General features: G+C 47.7%; 1 protein-coding gene across 1 annotated transcript in view; it reads left to right on the top strand.

Annotated features, from left to right (window-relative positions):
- Positions 1–10,655: 10,655 nt before the first annotated feature.
- The window catches only part of SETD7 (SET domain containing 7, histone lysine methyltransferase), a 44,636-nt gene continuing 34,980 nt past the window's right edge, over positions 10,656–20,311 (top strand). Inside the window, exon 1 of the mRNA XM_080929350.1 lies at positions 10,656–10,804. Coding sequence (XP_080785476.1) covers positions 10,765–10,804 — 40 coding nt within the window. The 5' untranslated portion in view covers positions 10,656–10,764. The remainder of the gene's footprint in view (positions 10,805–20,311) is intronic.

Raw genomic sequence — 20,311 nt, 5'->3', positions numbered from 1 at the left:
TCCCATATTCCTAGCACTTGGGAGGACTGATCATAAATTAAAGGTCAACCTCAGTCACCCAGTGAGATCTAGACCAACCTGGACTCAAAAAAAAAAAAAATGTTATGGAGCTAGCTCGGCTGGCAAAGTACAATCAGCAAAACCTGAGTTTGCATTCCCAAGTACCCACATAAAAACTGTAGTATCTTATGCCTGTAATCAGGAGGCAGAAACAGGAGGGTTTCTGGGGGTTACTGGCCAACCAGTCTTGCCAAATCAGGGAGCTTCAGATCCAGAGAGAAACCCTGCTTCAAATCATAAGGTACAGATAGGTAGAAAATTACATCCAACACGGAGCTCTGGCCTCCAGATGCATGCACAGGCACACACACACACACACACACACACACACACACACACACAAAATGAATCTTCTAGAACTTTTCCTTTGCTCGCCTGTCTTCTAAAATGACCCCTCCAGAGCTATGCTACTATGCTGTCTCCTCAGAGCTTTGAGACCCACAAAACCCCACTCTCATTAAATGCAAGACCCCAGGAAGCTATGAAACACCAAGCCTCTGCATTGGTCACCTATACATGGATTTCCAAAAGTAATTTTTACTTTTAATGAACCAAACTTCTGGGACCTGTGCTCTATCTCTAAGAGCGCTCCTTCCTCACGTTAGAACTGCTCGGTCTGCCAACCCAGTGAGAGCTCCATTCTATTCAGGAAGTTTTGGAGGAGGCAACTGAAGATTCAAGGAGGCCAGATTTGTGCCTCATTGGTCGTGAGATCCTGGGTAAAGTCTTGAAAGCTCTCCTGCCTCGGAGACTGCTGTGAGGTATAGCGGAAAACAGAGATGCCGAATGAGTTTCTAATCTCTTCAAATACTTGAAAGAGTGTGTAGCAATGGTATCTCTGTAAGGATAAAATGGCTTTATGAACAAGATAACCCTCTTGTTCATAATCAGGGACCTCATTTTCGGAGGAACTGTCTGGAAAGAGGAAGGGAGTCAGTTACATAAACCTCCTGTCTCATCTACATCTGCCCATGAACGGCCATGTTTTCCATCCAACCTCTTGCTATATTTGTACAGGGGAAAGAGTTCAGAACAAGGCTGGGAGGGGAGACAGTGGGGTGAGGCAGTGTGGAGGAGGTAATGTTGCAGGCCAGCAGTGACGTGGCAGCCACTCCACTGGGAAGCTCATGTTTATCACAACCCAGGCATTCCTCAGATATCAGGTCCGGAAGGGTGCTGGTGACTTGCAAGACCCACTCCCATGGCAGGACCGATCGACTGGCCCTTTGCCAAGGAGACTGTGCAAAGCCTGCCTCGGGGCTGCTTGCTTTGTGTCCCTCTGTCCCGAACACAGATGCATTTGAGCTAAGCTTTTTGAATCTGTCTGAAAGGTATTCCAGAAGGCTGGCCAGAGAGGTTTTTTCCTAGGAATGAATCTATAGAGTCAGCAAACAGAATCAATAGGGTCTTAAAGTAACCTGAAAGGACACTGTTCATTCAGAGACTCTCAGCAATTCCCCCAGCAAAAAATGACAGCATGTAGGCGTGCCCAGCCTTTTGACGTTGTCTTCTACAGAGCGAATTCGAGCTATGCAATGAAGTTACAAAACTACTCCCAGCTGGCATGATGGTCCCCTGGTAAAGGCTCTTGCCACCAAGCCTGAGCTTGAGCCCTCATCCCACATGGTGGAAGGAAGAACCGACTCCAGCAGGTTGTCTGACACTCACTGCGATATTCAAGTTCTCATCCACATGTGCACTGGAGACCAGTTAGTCCAGGCTAGCAACTCTCTCACAGACATGCCCAGGCAGGTTTGTCTCCCAGGTGATGCCAGACCCTTGTCTAGTTGTCAGTGTTAACCATCACACCTCGGGTAGTGTCTCATAAAGCAAAAGGAGGCGCTTCACTGAGAGAGGGTGGACCATTGCTCTCAGAAAGATCAGTTCTACAACACACACACACACACACACACACACACACACACACACACACACACACAAGAAATGTGGCTGGAACCCAGTCAAAGCAGGCCAAGGTGGTGAAGGAATAGGGGAGCGGGTTGGCCACTAATAGCATAACATGACATAACCAATATCAGAAAGACAGAGAGATGCAGTGACGACTTTAAAACTGAAGCCGGGGCTGGAGAGGGAGCTCGGGTTCCCTCACAGCATCTACAACCCACTCACTTGTAACTCTGGTTCCTCTTCTGACCTTCTTGTGCAGCAAGCACATTCGTGGTACATAAAGGTCAAACACTTGTGTATATAAAACATAATAAACGTGAAAACCAAGGCTGTGTGTGGAGCTCCATGACGTGGGAGGGCTTAGCACGCTCCAGGCCCTGATTCCATTCACCAACATAAGAAAGGCATGTGGCCGTCTGTTGTACTGCTCAGAGTCTTGAAGCATGGGGCTGCTCAGAAGTTGCTGGAAAGATGCACACAGGAGGGAGAGACAGGGAAGCTTGTGCCTTTCTAAGTCTGGATGTCTCTCTTGTAGCTCATGTGATTTTCCTTTTCCCTAACTCCCAGCTACCTGTGCAAACGTGTACAAATTTTGTATTCTCAGCCTTTAATCCCAGCACTTGGGAGGTAGAGGCAGGCAGACTGAGGGCAACTCAGTCCACAGAGTGAGTTCCAGGACAGCCAAGGCTACACAGAGAAACCCTGTCTCCAAAAACGAGAGAGAGGGAGAGGGAGAGGGAGAGGGAGAGGGAGAGAGAGAGAGAGAGAGAGAGAGAGAGAGAAGGGAGAAAGGAGAAGAAGAAAGGAAAGAGAGAAGGATAGAAGAAAATAGAGACAGAGGGAGAAAGGGAGGGAGGGAGAGAAGAAAGAAAGAAAGAGAAAGAAAGAAAGAAAGAAAGAAAGAAAGAAAGAAAGAAAGAAAGAAAGAAGAGAGAGAGAGAGACACAGAGAGAGAGAGGCTGGAGAGATGGCTCAGTGGTTAGGAGCACTGACTGCTCTTCCAGAGGTCCTGAGTTCAATTCCCGGCAACCACATGGTGGCTCACAACCATCTGTAATGGGGTCCGGTGTGTCTGAAGACAGCTACAGTGTGCTCATATACATGGAATGAATAAATAAATCTTTTAAAAAGAGGGAAAGGAAGAAAGGAAGGGAGAAGGAAAGAAACTTGTCTTCTCAAACACAACCATCTTCAAAAAGAGACTGCACTTGTCATGACAAGCATCTCCTCATCTCTCAGTCACAATTCAGCTATGCCCATTATGCTGGGATGCAGTTCCCGTGAGTCCACTTGGAGACTGCTGCGTCATCTGTAGTCAGGTAGAGCTGGTCTTTTATGCATACGGAGTCTTCTAATGTTAAAGGAATGTACGCCTTGGGTTCCAATCCGTTGTCTCCTGCAATGTCTGAGGTTCTGAAGGGCACTTGTGAGGCCCAGCTACCTATGTGTTCATACGTGTGAGGTACATGCACACGTGTCTGGAGGTCAGAGATCTGCTCCTGTGTCACTCCTCAGATGCCGTCCACCCTGTGTTTCAGTTCGAGTCTTTTGCTGGGGTCAGGCACTCACTAATTGGTCTAGCTGGCTGGCCAGTGAGCCAGGGCATTCATCCTTCTCTTTTCCCACTCCTAGTGCTGGGGTTACTAGCATGTGTGACTAAACCTGTATTGGATTTTTAATTTATTTTTTTCCTTGTTTTTAGAATATGGATCCTGGGATTCACCCTCAGATGTTTACAAGCCAAGTACTTTGTCAGCTGAGCTAATAAACCCCAAGACCCCAGTCACTGTGACTGTAGCCCAAGACAAGAACATTTACAAGTTAGTAAAACCAAATAACATTTAAGGAAGCATGTTTGTTTGGATGGTAACTTTATTTTTCAAGCCTCTGCATCTTACTTTTTCCAAAGTCATTGCTACAGAAGTACACAGTTTCCAGTGTGGTCTTTCCCCCTGGTGCCAACTGCTTCACTAGACCCAAATCTAACCTAGGTTCTCAGATCTGAGAAGGCAAGCATGCCATGTGGCCCACAGCACAGGAAGACAGAGATCTGGGCCACGCGGCTCCTTCTCTGTTGTCCCAGAGGGTCTAAATTTAGTTTACTGGATACACCGCAGGGACATGTGTCTGTTGAAAGAATAAGAGAATCAGGCAGAGAGAGAGAGAGAGAGAGAGAGAGAGAGAGATTTACTGTGCTGAAGGTACTTTAACGCCATGGTAACTGTGAAGTCTCCATCTTATTGAATTCACTTCCTCAGGTCAGGCTTTGCTGCTCACCCCCTGCACTTCCTGTTGCCGTCATCAAATCAGGTCACCCTGGATTTATGAGTCTTCGCCTAACTGAAGTCGTGTCTATTTCCAGCAGCATGAGCTTTCTCCTCTCCTTTGCTCCCTGGACCTTCATGCTCTCCCTGAGCTCAGACCAAAAGCTTACTACCATGGCCCCTTTCATGCAGTCCCCCCTCTGTACCCTCATCCCCCCACCCCCGCAGTGCCTTTCCCCCCAGCACCCCTAACCCTGCCCCTCTGCCCTCCCTCCTTCTGCAGCTGTCAACACTCTTAGGCACTGGATTAATGTGATTCAGTGACAGAACCCAAGAACCATGATCCTCATAAAAGCCCATGACTCCCTAAGGTCAAGAAAATGGCCTCTCCCGCCCTCTCTCCATGTTTCCTTCATACTAGGAAAAGACAGCATTAGAAAGTCAACGCCTATATTCATCTGTTCCCGTTCTCTCTAATGGTGTTGGGTTTGATGGTTCACTTAGTGTAAATGGTGTTCCCCGGACCCGACTCTCCCCAACTGCAAGCTGCACAGAGTAGGTTTGAGTGGAGAGGGGCGTGGCCCATCCTGTCTCCCGGTACAAAGCACTTCATCACCTAGTCACTAGTTCTTAGCTGGATCAGAACACACAAGGAGAAAGTCCAACTCAACTGACTGTCGGTTATGTATGCATGTGTGTGTAATTTATGCTGGGGAGGTGGGGAGGTGCCCACAGAGGTCTGAAAAGAGCATTTGGCCCTGTTACAGGCAGTTGAAAGCAGCCTACTATGGCCGTTGAGAACCTAATGTGGGTCCTTTGGAGGAGCTTTTAACTACTGAGCCATCTTTCCAGCCTAGAAAGCAGCCTTTTACAAGAGTAAGCAGCGTCAATGGGACTTTATTACATGGGATTTTCTGGGTTGGGAATATACACAAATGTGATCTAGCATTCAGGAGGTAAAGACAGGAGGACCAATAGTTTGAGGTCAACATGGGTTACCTGAGACTGTCTCAAAAATAAATTTTAAAAATGGAAAATAGAATTTAAATTCAAAAAATTCTTTCACAGAATCAGATATGGTAGCATTGTACCTATAACCCCCAAGACACTGGAGTTAGCCACAGGAGGACCATGAGAATTAAAGGCTAGCCTGGACTACAACAATGTGTTCTGAAGCAGCTGTAAAAGACCCTTTCTCAAAAGCAGTCGCAAAAAGAGCTCCTGATGAAGGCTGGAGAGAGGATTCGGCGGTTAAGAGCACTGGCTGCTCTTCTAAAGGACCCAGATGGCAGCTCACAACAGTCTGTAATTCCAGTACAGACGATCCAATGCCCTTTTCTGGTTTCAATATGAACCAGGCATGTGTGTGATGCACATACACAGATGCAGGCAAACACATACATAAAGTAATTTATTTTTTTAAAAGACCTCCTGGTGTTAACCCGTGGAAGCTCCTAAACTCCCAGGAGTCTGATGACCTGTAATGGGTGTTGAGAACTGTGGGCCTTCCAACCCTGATCTTTCAGGTAAGAATAGTTCTTTACTAACAACCACAAGTGAACCCACATTGGCTTAGTTTCCCCAGAGTGCCCCACACGCACATCTGCTATCTGACAAGCTTGTTTACCCAGGACACAGGAAGTGCCTCAGATGCAGGAAGATTATAGAAATCTATTTACTGTGAAAGTGACATCATTTTTGCAAGGAGATGAACCCCGTGAGTTCTCTGGGGAAAGCCATGGGTTCCCACCCATGACATTAAGTAGCTGGGTATTTCAATTTTGCGATGACAGTAGAGGAGGGACTTCTGTTTCCCACACTGAGTGTGGAGAGATAGGCCACAGGCGAGGACAATGGAAGCTGAACCTCAGATGCTTAGCCCAGTCACTCCATGTACTGGGGTCATGGCTCAGCAGGAGCTGGGAATCCAGGGAGTAGTGGTTCAGTGATGGAGTCCTGTCTGAGTGGACCAGTGAGAGGCTGAGGATGTGCCTTCCTGAATCCACCAGCAAGGGGCTAGGAGTATCGGTAGCATGCTTGCCTAGTATGTACAAAGCCTCGGTACTGCAATATTTAACTAATTAAAATGAATTAATAAGCAAAACCACAGAAGTCAGTACTCCGTGTGGTGTGCAATCGAGTCTCACACCAGGGCTCCACTATGGTTATTGTGTGCACACCCTATTATACTGGAATCTATGAGTTAGGACCTGTTGCTGCACACTGTCTCCGGCCAAGAGCTTTATAGATTTCTAGCTCACGACCACATTGGTAGGAAACTTGTGGGAAGCCACATGGAGAGTGTAAAACAAGCTCTCAGAGAAGAACGCTGTACGAAAGGTGATGGGTCCCTACGTGAGACAAGCAGAACCATGCAAAAGATGCCACTGACACTTGGGCTGAAACCGAGCCCTTGGCCAAACCACAGAAGAGAATTAAGTCTGTGAGGAAAACTCAGCACTGTTTACAGGAAGCAGAAAAGTCCTTTCTGCAAAACCAGCACCGTCGGTGTTCACCCTACATTTGGCTCCAGGGACTCTGTTGGGTTCTGGGACTCCAAATAAGGATCCATCAGTCAAGAGACACATCTGTACAATAAAACATCTGTAAAGGTTCAAGCATCCTTGAAGGCAGCAGTTTTCAACCTGTGGATCTCGACACCTTTGGCAAACCTCTGTCTCCAAAAGTATTTACATTACAGTTCATAACGGTAGCAAGACTACATTTGTGAAGTAGCAACAAAAGTAATTTTATAGTTTGGGGTCACCATAACATGAGGAACTGTATTAAAGGGTCGAGGTGCTAGGGGGGTTGAGAACCACTGTTTTAGGGGACCTGGGAAATATTTTCCCTAAACTTGTGGTCTAGAGCCAAAAGAAATGAATGGTAAGGGACTGAGATAGACCATCCTAACTGCTGTCCTTGTGGTGGAAAGAGCTGGCGAGTTCCCAGCCCTTCTAGGTATATTCAAAATCCATTTCTGTAAGGGTAGAGAGTGGGCACTGGTTCCAGACACTGTCAATGGAGAACATGGAAAGGCCCTTGTCTTAGTCAGGGTTTCTATTCCTGCACAAACCAAGAAGCAAGTTGGGGAGGAAAGGGTTTATTCAGCTTATACTTCCATATCACTGTTCATCACCAGAGGAAGTCAGGACAGGAACTCAAGCAGGTCAGGAAGCAGGAGCTGATGCAGAGGTCATGGAGGGATGTTACTTACTGGTTTGCTTCCCCTGGCTTGCTCAGCCTGCTTTCTTATAGAATCCAGATCTACCAGCCCAGGGATGGCACCACCCACAATGGGCTGGGCCCTTTGCCCTTGATCACTAGTTGATAAAATGCCTTACAGCTGGATCTCATGGAGGCATTTCCTCAAGGGAGGCCCCTTTCTCTGTGATAACTCCAGCTTGTGTCACGTTGACACAAAACCAGCCAGTACGGCCCTTGACATAGACTGCTCATGGCAGGCTGGGCTAACCTCACTCCTCCAAGAGGACATTCTCCTCTGAACCCAAAGATAGAGGTAAGACACTTGTGGTAGACCCTTCCCCTCCCCCAGCACACACACACACACACACACACACACACACACACACACACACACACACCCTCTCAGCATGAGCCTGTGTTTGTGTTTCCTGCTCTGACATTACCCTTTCAGTAAAGAGATAATGTTTGCTTCTTCCTTCAGTTTTCAGCATTTTCGTTGTCTAGTAACGGAAGGAGATGCGCATGTGATATTCTTCATCAGGGGAGCAGCAGCATCATGTGCAGGACAGCAGTGATACATGAGAACTGAAAAGAAGAAGAAATACCATGCAGCTCAAAAGCAGAGACGGAGGAAGCCCAGTACAGGCCTTTCCAAAAACTCTGAAGAAGGACTGGGGAGATTCTTCAACTCCAGAACCCATCATTTAAAGCAAAACAAAACAAGACCCGACAAACATGGAGATGCATGCTTGCAACCCAACCTGAAAAGGCCTGGCTTACTCTATGAATTCCAGACAAGAGACTGTCTAGCACACACTCACAGACATGCACACAGTAAAATCCTGTTTCTGTATTCATGTTTTAAAGTGATGTTGTGTGGGGCTGCAGATGATTCAGAACAGCCACATTTGGTTCCCAGAACCCACATCCAAAGGTTTACCAGTACCTGTAGCTCCAGCTCCAGGGTTCAACGCTCTCTGGCCTCCTTAGATACCCTCACACACACACAGCATTCAGGTGTATACATGTGTGTGCGTGTGCACATGTGAATGCACACACACAAATGAAATCTTTTTTTAAAAAAAAGATTAAAATTTAAATTATAATCTGAGGTATCCTTTCATATTTCCCTGCAGGCATAGACTTCTGTGGAGCCTAAGATACTTTCCTAGAAAACCTTAAGATGATCAGACCCAAGACAGACTTCAAAGGGGTCTGGAAGATTTTGTAACAATGTAGCCTGAGCCAGAGTGTACAGTAGTGTAGCCTAGGCTAAAAGTCCAAAGGGTAGTCCAGCCTAAACCAGAGGAGTCTCTCCCCAAATGGCCTGAGTGTCTAATGCCTGAGTGGCCTCCCTGGTACACTTTGCAGGTCTAAGCCTTCTAACTGAACATCCACAACCTTCCTTTCTAAAGCAACCAGGGAGGAGCTAAAATTTCACATAGTATTTGGGGCTAGTGTCTCTATAATTTTCTCTTAAATGCTTTTTCCCTTTTGAGACAGGATTTCTCTGTATAGCCCCGGCTGATGTGGAACTCACTCTATAGACCAAACAGGCTAGCCTTGAACTCTCTTGAGATATTCCAGCCTCTGCCTTCCTAGTGCTGGGATTAATGCTGCCACGCCCTGGTTTGTTTGTTTGTTTGTTTTTTCTTCTTGATGGACATATAACAGCTAGCGGGGGGGGGGGGGGTGCAGCTCAGTTGGTAGAGAGCTGGCTTGCCTAGCATGGGAGAACCTGGACTTCATCTCCAGTGTTACAAACTCAGCATGCAGGCCAGTGTTTGTAATTGCAGTGCTGTGGAGATGGGGGCGGGATGATCAGTTCAAGACGGTCCTCCTGGTTAGAGGTTAGAGACCCGGAGAATCTGCCCACAAAAAAAGGGTGCGGGGAGTTGCTGACTCTCCCAGGGGTTGAAACCCCGCCTCATTCATTGTTCAGAAAACCAAATGAAACAACTTTGCCTCCTGCCCCACCCCTCCCACCTGCTGTGGTGACTGTTCTTGGCAGAAGGCCAGACCGGCACCCGGTAATTCCACGGTACATTGTGTTCATCTGCATCCAGTTAACCCGCTATTTTAAAGGGTCCTTTGCCACCTGTAGGAGGTAGAGCCATAACGATACTCTTTAAGTGGCTGGGCTGGCAAGGGGGTTTTTCTTCCCTCAAAGATGCCTGAGTCTGTGAAGTGGTGGTTGGCACTTGGAGAAACTAAAGAGACATCTAGGGACATTACAAGTACAGGACTTGGAGGCGAGAAAAGGAGGCGCGCTAGACACAGGGTTCTGGCTCCGGCTCTCCGCTTGGTGGCTCCATCTCCAAGACAAGAAGGAACCCGCCAAAACTCGGGTGCGGCCAGATTACCAGCCTGCAGCCGTTTGGGTTTGGTAAATTCCTCGCTCTCCCTGGGGTCCTGGAGACGCGAAAGAAAGTGGAGTCTGGGGACTCCTGGGTAGGACGTGAAGTCGGGTGGAATCCGGGTTCGCAGGACGCCCCTGGAGCCTAGGAAACCGGTTTGTGGAGGCGACGCTGGGCAGTGGGCAGGGAGGGGGCACCTGCGCTCCAGCGCGCACCGCACTTTGCAACTCTGGGCGGTAGCAAGGCGAGTGAAGTGGGGTTAGAGGGCGAGAGGAAGTCGAAGCTCAGGAGCAGCAGAAAGGTCTCCTTAGTTCCGAGTGCGCTCTAGCTGTCCTGGAGTGGGACAGCGGTAGGAACAGCCAGCCCCGGCGCACTTCCAAGTCTGCGGTGGCACATCGCGGGTTACCAGGCGCTCCGAGCCCCGCACCCACCCCAGGCGGCTACCCTCGCGGCCCCCGGAGCTAGCGACCTGGACCGCGTGGCTGGCGAACAGTGAACCAAGCTAAAAGGTAAACGCCGCCGGGCCGGCCCACAGCCTGGAGGAGGCGGCGCAGCCCCGGAGCGCCTTCGGTTCTAAGGATCCTCACTTCTGGGAAAGGACAGGGAACTGTCAATCAGCGAGGGAGGGAGCGCACCGGCGCTGGGTGATGTCAGCGGATCAGCTGCTCCATAACAAAGAGGGGGGATCACAGGAGAAAGTTGCGGCCGCGGCGGCACCCAGGAGTCTCGGGCACCGGGGACGAGGGGAGGGGGAGCGGCGGCTGCGGCAGCCGCGGCTGGCGGAGGAATTGAAAGGACTGTAGGGGGAGGCAGCGCGAGCCGCCCCGACTGCTCCTCCTCTTCCTCCCCCTCCTCCCCCCTCCTCCAAACTCTCAGGGCTCAGCTCCAGCGCTCGCTCAGCCACCGCGAGCACCCGGAGGGACGGGAGCCGGCCGCTCGGCCCGGTGCTGGGTAGGGTCGCAGCCGCCATGGATAGCGACGACGAGGTGGTGGAGGAAGCCGTGGAAGGTACGACGGGCTTTTCTCCAGGACCCTGGGGTGGGGATAAGCGCCCGGGGCCGAAAGCGCCTAAAAAGAGTGGCGGTCTGCGACGCGCGCGGGCCCGAGCCGAAGGCCACCGCGGTCCCTAGGCGGATGGCGGGTCGCTCGGCTCAGGCGGGGGCTGCGCTGCCTACGCCACGCCGCCGGGAGCGCGCCGGGGCACGGGCCGGGAGTGGGACCCCGCGGGGTCCGCGGCCCTGGGAAGGCTGGTTCCCTGCATCCCGCCCGGCCGCGGCCGCAGCATCCCTGGGAGTTGCGACGCTGCCTAGCACCTCGGCCTTAGTCCCTGCGGGGATGGAGGATGGGAGGGCGCAGGAGGGCAGTCCCCTGGGGCCTGCGATCTCCGCGGAGCAGCCGCGTTTCAGCCACCTCGACTTCCCCTTTTCCTGGCTGAGTCCCACGGCCACCAGGGCCGGGTCTAGGTGGGTTTCCCATCGCAGCGCACCGGGCCGCACACCAGGCACATGGCAGCCCCGGCCGCTCCTCCGGGGAAAAAAGAAAAGGAAAAAAAAAAAAAAAAAGGATGAAATCATGGCTGGGTAGTGCTCGCCGCTCCCCACCAGGCTCTAACGCTCCGCGTTCCGGAGGCGGCTCGCCCTGGTCTGTGCTGCCCCCGGGCGAACTCGGCCACCGGCCCCCTCCCCCTCCCCGGCTTCCGTGCGAACGCTCCAGCCCGGACCCAAATTGCTGGGTGACACTAACTTTCTGAATTCCGAGCTGCTGGCTGAGGGTGATATCACCGCCTGGGTGTCAGGTTTCTCCGCCCCTTCTTTCGCACCCCTCCCCCGACTCTGGTAGCCACGACGTTTTGCTGAGTTTCTACGACTCTTTTTTTTTTTTTTTTTTTGGCCCCCTACTTATAAAAGACACCTGGGGATGTTATACAATCTCGTTGTTTGTGTCTTGAGAGGTTATGAATTTGTAACAATGGACACTGAAACACATTCTTAAGCGTATTTATTATTTATCTTATTCTACCCCAGTTAGTGTTCCCGTGATGTTTTGCAAGATTGCGTAGTTTTGTTCCAGAATTTGTTAAACGAAGCATCTCAGTAAATAATCTTGAGTCGATGGTTGAATCTCATTTTGATCTAATTTGTGTAAAAAGGGCTGACAAACGATTAAAAAAAAAACCCAACGTGGCGGTGCTTAACACATGCATATGGATATATATGTATTTGTTAGTGCTACGTTGATGTGTTCATAAATAGAACTTTCACGAACTACTGAAGGCTTACGGTGAGATGAAGTAGAATAATTTTTTGAATTCCCAGAAAGGCATCCATTTTAATTTAAGTTGTAAAATTTATTTCTTCATTTTAGTTAAAAAAAAAAAAACTTTAAAGTACATAGTTTTGCTGGTAACTTTTTGAAGAGACTAAAATGCTGTGCATTCACAGAGCTTACGTCTCTCTAAACCCGGTATTGGGAGTAGTGAGGCCCAGCCAGTACTGCTTGAGGCCGGTATAGGAAGCCTTCTTTAACTTTCAAAGTTATTGACTTCTTGTAAATTTCTGTTATGACAGAAAAAGTGTTAGCAAATTGTCAGTGCCAGGCTCACTCCTTCGGGTGTGTGTGTGTGTGTGTGTGTGTGTGTGTGTGTGTATGTTTTTTTAGGTTTGGATTGTTGTTGCTATTGTTGGTTTTTACTTATTTGTGTATATATATATATATATATTTGTTTTTTTTTTTAGGTTTGGATCGTTGTTGCTATTGTTGGTTTTTACTTACTTATCTCCTGTGCAGTGGTGGTTCAGCTCGCATATATGTCTGTGTGAGGGTATCATACTCCCTGGAACTGGTGTTACAGATGGTTGTGAGCTGCCTTGTGGGTATTGGGAACTGTTTCCAGGCTTTCTGGAAGAGCAGCCAGGGCTATTAACCACTGAGCCATCTCTCCAGCCCCTCCTCAGTTCTTTTACTTGCAATTTTTAAAAACAAACCTTTGATCACAGATAGTGCCCTCAGGCCAAGCCACCTTCCCAGGCCTGTGTTTAGAAAATGAGCCCTGTTTATGATCGGAGCACTGTCTTGTGAACAAAAAAAGCAGGCCTAGCCGCATACACCTGCAGGTGGAGGTGGAGGCAGGAAGATCGTGAGTTCAAGGTCATCCTCAGCTGCACAGCAAATTCAAATCCAATCTGACCCTGTCTCAGAATAAAAATATTTAAAGTATGTTTTCAGGTTTCATGTTAGTCCAGTGGACTCAAAGCTTCAAAACACTGAAGTTTCTTTACGTGTGTGTGTGTGTGTGTGTGTGTGTGTGTGTGTGTGTGTGTGTGTGTGTAAGTAAAGGGGAGGTTCTTTTGATGTAGGATAGACAGATGTAGCATAAATCAGCTCATTAGAGCAAGAAAGGCACCATTATTCATTATGTTGTGAAATTTGGCTTAAACCCTGGCTTGTCTTGGGCTGTCACTCAAAGTTACCTAAGAGTAAACAAGTAGAGGGATGTTCTTGCTTTGCTTTTTGTGGGTTTTTGTTTTTATGGGTTTTGAAGCAAGATCTCTGTGGCCCAGGCTGGCTTTGATGTGATGTGCTGGGATTACAGATGTGAGCAACTATACCTGGATTTTTAAAAATAACAATAAAATTTTCTTTCTTTTGCTATGTGTGTTGGGCAAACAATACACCACTGAGCTACATGCTCCAGCCCAAGAGTAACTTAATATTTTAAAGTCCTCAGAAAAACCAGGTATCGTGAGGCTTATCTGTAATCCCAGTTACACAGAAGGCAGGGAGAGGATCAGTTTTAAGACTGGGAGTTCTAACAGAGCTTGGCCCTGTAATGGGTAGATTCTGTCTCGAAAAACTAAAAAGCAATAGAGAGATGGCTTGGAGGCTGCTCTGGAAGAGGACCTGGCTTCAGTTCCCAGCACCCACATGGCAGCTCAGAACCCTCAGGAACTCCAGTTCTCTTGGCACCAACACTTACACATATAAAAATAAAATAAATCAAAAAAAGAAAAGGAAAAAGCCTTGAGAAGCCTCTCAGGCTCAGTTTTGCAGTATGCCTGGAGCAAGTGTGTGCTTGCAGGAAGCTGCATCCCTGTCCCTTTCTCCAGGAATTGTCCTTAGCACTTCACACTGCTCTTTGCTTAAAATCTAGCACTCATCTCTGAACAGGTTGAACAGCTGTGATCTTTTCCTAAATAGAAAGTTGTCTGAGTACACTGGTACCTCTGTGTTCACACACTGTTCAGTGATGGTTTCCTGTGTACACTGGTACCTCTCTGTGCACACACTGTCCAGTGATGGTTTCCTGTTATTATGTAGCCCAGGTTGGCCTCAGCATCCTGGGTGCAGAATAATGCCGTGACCACCATACCCACCGCACCTTCCCTTTTTAACGCACTTCCTTTTTAAGTTTTTTTCTTTTTGCTTACATTCGTTTTGTGTATGTGAATGTTTTTCTTACGTGTACATCCGTGCATCATGTGCATCTTGGGACTGGCACTGTGGACATCTGTAAACCACCATGAAGGTGCTGGGAACTGAGCAAGTACCTTAACCACTGAGCCATTTCTCCAGCCCAGCAGTTCCTTTTCTTATTTTTTATTTTATTTATTTATTTATTTATTTATTTATTTTAATAAGACAAGCATGTGAAATGCTTGGTGACTGAGTTCAGAAGCAACAGTTAATGTGTGATGACAATACCATTCCCTGTGATTCTGTCGCTACTGAGGTGGCTTCTGCCATATAGGGTGAGTAGTATATATATCAGAAAGAAATATGTTTATTTATATTATATATATATATATATATATATATATGGAGAAAAAGAATCTTTAGCCTTCACAGTAAACATCTTTTCTCTTCTTTTCCCTCCTCCTCTTAGGAAGACGGTGGCCTGACCAAGCCAGCTCAGTCAGCAGGTTCTCCAGGGCAGGAGTGAGGATTAAAACGAGAAAAGGACAATTAGAAAACACTGTAGCATGGGCCCAGCCAGTTCTGCAGCAGAAGTGGCCTTATTTTTTCCAATCTGATTTTAGACCTTTTTAAGTACATGCAAAGTAAGGTCAGTTCTGGGTCAAGGAACTTGCAAGGCAATAAACAAAATCCTATAAACACCTTTTTAGGGGCTAGTGTGGATGACCAAGACAAAAGGACTGCCTCACATGCCTCAGCTGAGCCAGCTCTGAGCTTTGCATTAACTCAAATGTAAATGTTCTTAATTTGGGCCTAGTTCCTGGGTTCTAGCCCCAAATCGGATTCCCACCTTGAGCTTACTTTGTCCTGGCCAGATGTCAGATTCCCACCAAATTTCTAGAGGCAGCCCCAAAGCTCTTCACATTGGCCTCTTCAGACTTGAGGTCAAATGTCTTACAGGGTGGTGCACACTTTGGATCTCATGCTGGCACTGAAGTCCTGGTGACGCTCTTCTTTAGTTGATTTTTTTTTCTTGGATGCACATCTCTGTCATCACTGGCTATCCTGCACTCATTATATAATCGGGGCTAACCCCACACCAGCCGTCATCCTCCTCAGCCTCCTAAGTGCTGGGATCATCACGCCATGTTGCCCGAGTAGAGTTCTAAATACAAGGTGGGTCAGTCCCCCACCCCACTGGGGAAAGGACCCTGTGTCAGGAGGAAGCGGTTTGGGTTCCGACATCCCTACCCCTGATAGTCTGATTCTGTAACCCCAGGCTATCTTGGAACTCTGTAGCACAGGCTGGCTCCAAAGCATAATTCCTCTGCTTCACTCTCCTAAGAAGCTGGGTTTAGAATTAGGCTACGACCCCTGGCCATCGCTGTGGCTTTAAAACAAGATGAAAGACAACATGGGTGAACAAGATGGCTCACGGGTAAAGGCTCTTGATGCCAAGCCTGTCGTTTCGAGTTCGATCCCTAGTGCCCATGTGGAAGAAGAAAAACGGACTCCTTTGTCCTCCGGTCGCCACATTGTCACCATGCTTGTGCATATATAACATACATATGTACACACAAATAAATAAAACGTAAAATCTTAGGCAGACGTGGTGACCCACGCTTGTGATGCCCGCCCTGTGGTGGGAGATTTCCGCAAGTTAGAGGCCAGCCAAGGCTCTGGGTAAATCCCGTGGTCTGGGGAAGGAGGGAAGGACCGGGACACGAGTGCCTGAAAGTGTCAGAGTCCACAGAACAAGGGGCCATGGTGAAAACACGCAGATCCACGTTCTAGAGTCCCCGACCCTCCAGTCAGGGTTATTTGATTAACAACCCTGTGCGGCCCTGCCCGTGCCCCGGACAGAGAGCCGAGTGTTCCGAGAGCACCATTCTCTGTGAGCCACGCATTGAAACCACAGCGGTGACCAGCTCACGTCCGCTCTTGTGCGTATTCCTGGCATTAGTAAGCTTGCTTTTCTTAAATGATTTTTGTGGGGGAGGGGTGGAGCCGAGTTTTGTCAGCAAAACTCACCTTTATGGGCCAAGGTCTCTTGTTCTGCGGGAAATACACATCCAGAGCTCTCAGATCCCTTCTAAGTAGGAAGCAGTGACCCATCTCTGATCCAAGGCCAATCTTATCAAGTTAAGGAAAGAAACACCTCTCCTCGGAGGTGACTCTAGGGAGAATGTTGAACTTTCTCTTCGCTTGGTGGATAAAAATATTTAGAACAAAATGGAAAGAAAATCAGACTCGCTGTTTTTTGTCTTTTCTCTGGCAACCGTTGAGCCTTTCTGTAGACAGCTCCTGGGTACCTTGCTTGCTGGGGCCGTGTTATTAGCACAAAGCGGATCATTCCAGTGAATTTGGCCTACCGTTTTGGGCCTGGTGCCCACCTTCTGTGTAGTGGGAACTGGCCTGGAAGGTGGCTGGCTGGTGCATTCTGTAGTCTTCAGTAAGGACTAGAGTTTCCACACTGAGTTAGCAACACAGGCAAGGGGTCAGAATTGGCAACCCTGATATGAGAATCTTGGCAGTTCTCTGCAGCCTACTCACAAAGTCTCTTTTCCTTTACAAGGAGCCTGGACTTTGCTGGTGGTTTGTTTGTTTTTGTTTTAAAGAAGATACGTGGGCTGGAGAGATGGCTCAGTGGTTAAGAACACGGACTGCTCTTCCAGAGGTTTTAAGTTCAAATCCCAGCAACCACTTGGTGGCTCACAACCACCTGTAATGATGCCCTCTTCTGGTGTGTCTGAAGACAGCTACGGTGTATTTATATATATTAAATAAATCTTTTTTTAAAAAAAAGATATGTAATCACAGTAAACCATTGGCTCAACAGTGCACAGTCATAAGACTTGAAACACTGATTTTTATATGTACTTTCTTTTCCTGGTACTTGATACTGGGTTATGTAAGGTTATTTTTGTACAAGTACTTGTATACTTCTCTGCCTTCCTCTTAGTTCCCCTAGACAGTTTCTCTTTCACTTTCTGGTTTAATTACTCATATTGTTTGTGTGTGTTGGAGGGCAGGAGAGGGTGTGGGAGTCCCCGGAGCTGGAGTTGCACGCATTTGTGAGCAGCCCAGTGTGGTCCTGGCACTGGGTCCTCAGGACAGCGCAGAAAACCTTAAGTGCTCCACCATCTCAGAGGCTCTTACTTGCCATCAGCCGGGAGGAAGCTCCAACTTGTTTGTTTGCCTTTGTCTAGAAAGAAAGTGAACCGGGTGGTTTGGAGGCCGAGGATTTTCATAACCTTGCACGCATTTAGAGCGATCAGCAGTCTCTCCAAGGTCAGGTGGTAGTGTTTAGTCATCTGAGGTTTCAAAGAGGTACCAAGGAAGCACTTAGCCCCGCCCCCCACTGCCCCAAACAGTTGCTTCCTAGTTGTTTTCTTTCCTGGATAGTGATGTAGTTCCATTGGCTGCTAGGGTTGTGGTGCCACATCACCCTAACAGCATCTGAGAAAGAAGTGGGCTAAGACTGTACTTGTGCTCAGAGGCCGCCAGGCAGGATTTTAACATCCCAACCTCTTCCCTAGGCTTGTCTGCTTTGCAAGTCTTTTGGTTGCTATTGTTCTGAGTGGAGCTGTTTTTTCATTCCTTTCTGATCTGGTGTGGTTTGTGTCAGAGACTGAGATTTATGCCTCTCAGAATTGCTACCTACTGTGGCTGGCCTTGAAATCTCCTAATCCCTAGGTGGGAGATTGCGGGTGTTTAGTACCATGCCCAAATTGTTTGGTTTTGCTGATTGGGTTAGCTACTTAGTAGCCATATACTGCCTGGGAAACTGATTAGGGTACACGTGGAAGTTTAGGACAGAAAACCAGAGTCAAGGGAAAATCCTTCTGAGGTCTGACAGATATCAGAACTCTCCTGTGCAGACAGACTGCATGAAGAAACAGCCACCCGTCTACATATCTTACAGGTCCTCTGAGAGAGGTGGGTGTCACAGAATCTTCCAGCAAAGAGTGGGGGGGTTCTTCTCTCTTGGCCTGCTGCAGACGGGTCCAAACAGTATCGGTCATGGAGCAGGGGCGAGATTCTGTCCTCACCTGGGGTCAGAACTGGCCTCAGCCTGCCTTCAGTTATATTGACACCTTCCATTTGTAATGTCTGAGTTCAGTGTGGAGGGTGCCCGCACTTCGGGGTTTCAGAACTAAAGGGAGGAGGAAAATGGATAGATGGATTGCACTGGCTTTTCTTCCCCCCTCTGTTCATGTTTATCATGATGTCCCTCTAGAAAGACAATTTTATTAACAATCACTTCTTAAGGCCTAAAGGGTGTGCACCTTTCTCCACGGTGGGAGCATTCCCACACATCAGTAATTACTCTCGTGAGAGGCTAACCTAATTATTCTGATATATCCACCAAATCAGAAGTAGGACACTACATTCATAGGATTGTTAATGGCTGCATTTAACTGATTTCAATGTTTCATAAGAGAAAGTGATTAGCTCGGTGGTGAATATTCTTTTATTAAACAAGAAAGTAAATTTTGTGTGTGTGTCGGTGAAAGAATATCATCAGTAGATAGCTAGAAAATAGTTCTCCAAATTATATCATGTAATTTAGTTTTTGTACCAAAAGAAACCGAGCTTGGACTAGTTTCTTGCTGACCATTGATTCCCTGACCCTTGTAGGAAAAGTTTATGTTCAAAAAAGAACTGACCTGTCTGTGATGTGTTTGCTTAGCCACCTATGGGTCTGGAGAGAGTTCTATGCTAAGAGCACTGCCTTCTCTTGCAGAGGACTCCAGGGGGGTTCCCAGTACCCACATGGCACACCCACCTGTAACTCCAGTTCCAGGGGATCCAATGGCCTTGTCTGGCTTCTAAAGGCTATATGTGTGTGTAGTGCACATGAAGAAAACCAGGCACACACGTATACATAATAAGCAGATAAATAATAGCATGAATTATTGTGCTATGTTCCAGGTAACTCATTCTATATAGTCAGAGTGATGAAATATAGTGGTTTTTTTTTTTTTTTTGTTATGGTTTTATGTTTCAGTTGTCCTTAATATACGGAACATTTTTTTTTCTTCATGACTATCATCTTTTCTAAGAGACTGTAACCTTCTATCATTTTTTAATTTTTCTTTTGCAGAGCTGGGTATTATTTAGGTTCTTGGGCACGCTGTCTAAGCTCTCTACCCCGAGTTTGATCCTTAGCCTGGGACTTTATCATCTTACGTAGAAATGTTAGGAGATTCATTCATGTGGTGGCGTGGTTTGTGTTTATGCTTGTGGGCTTCCGTCTGGAAGCCATATTGAGTATTTAATGTCCCTGCATTGCACAGTATTTAATGTTTTCACTCGTGATCCAGGTTGTTAACCCAGGGGAGAAGGCAGTAATGACTGTCTTTATTTTCACTCATCTCTGAAAAATCTTTTCACCCAGTTGATGGGGGGTAACTAATGGGAAAGGAGAGGTCTGGGGCTTGGGAAACATGCAGGTGGTAACAAAGAACCTGGTGTGCCTTCGGCTGTATAGTCTGTGAATAGAAAGCACCAGGCTGTCAAAGGTGAGTCGCAAGAACTGTTCCTGGAGTCCAAGATCGCTATTTCGGAGGCAGTGTAGACATGTTCGTCTCTACTGAAAGCAGAGGCTGCTGACACATGGGACGTATGAAAGACTCCGGAACCATTCAACAGGGAGATGGGTTTATAAAGTAAAGTGCTCAGGGTTCACTTAAGTTTAAACTTAGAAAACCTCTCAGCAATGACGCTTGGCATGTGCCCCCCCTTTGTTATCTGAATGTAAAATAAGATGGGGTGTCCGGACTCTGAGTGCTCAATACCAGTGCTGTGATAACACATAAGATCGTCCTGCATGCTTACAACATGTCAGGACCGCGGGGACAGTGTAGACAAGAAGACGACATCTGAACACATTTCAGTGGACGATAAAAAGCTGGGGACAGGAGCTGGAGAGACGGCTCAGTGGTTAGGAGCACTGACTGCTCTTCCAGAGGTCCTGAGTTCAAATCCCAGCAACCACATGGTGGCTCACAACCATCTGTAATGGGATCTGATGCCCTCTTCTGGTGTGTCTGAAGACAGCTACAGTGTACTTATACATAATAAATAAATAAATCTTTA

Source organism: Micromys minutus (genome assembly GCF_963924665.1).
Source record: "Micromys minutus genome assembly, chromosome: 15".
Taxonomy (NCBI): domain Eukaryota; kingdom Metazoa; phylum Chordata; class Mammalia; order Rodentia; family Muridae; genus Micromys; species Micromys minutus.
The sequence above is the reverse complement of the archived record's forward strand: the minus strand, read 5'-3'. Positions and strand labels throughout refer to the sequence as shown.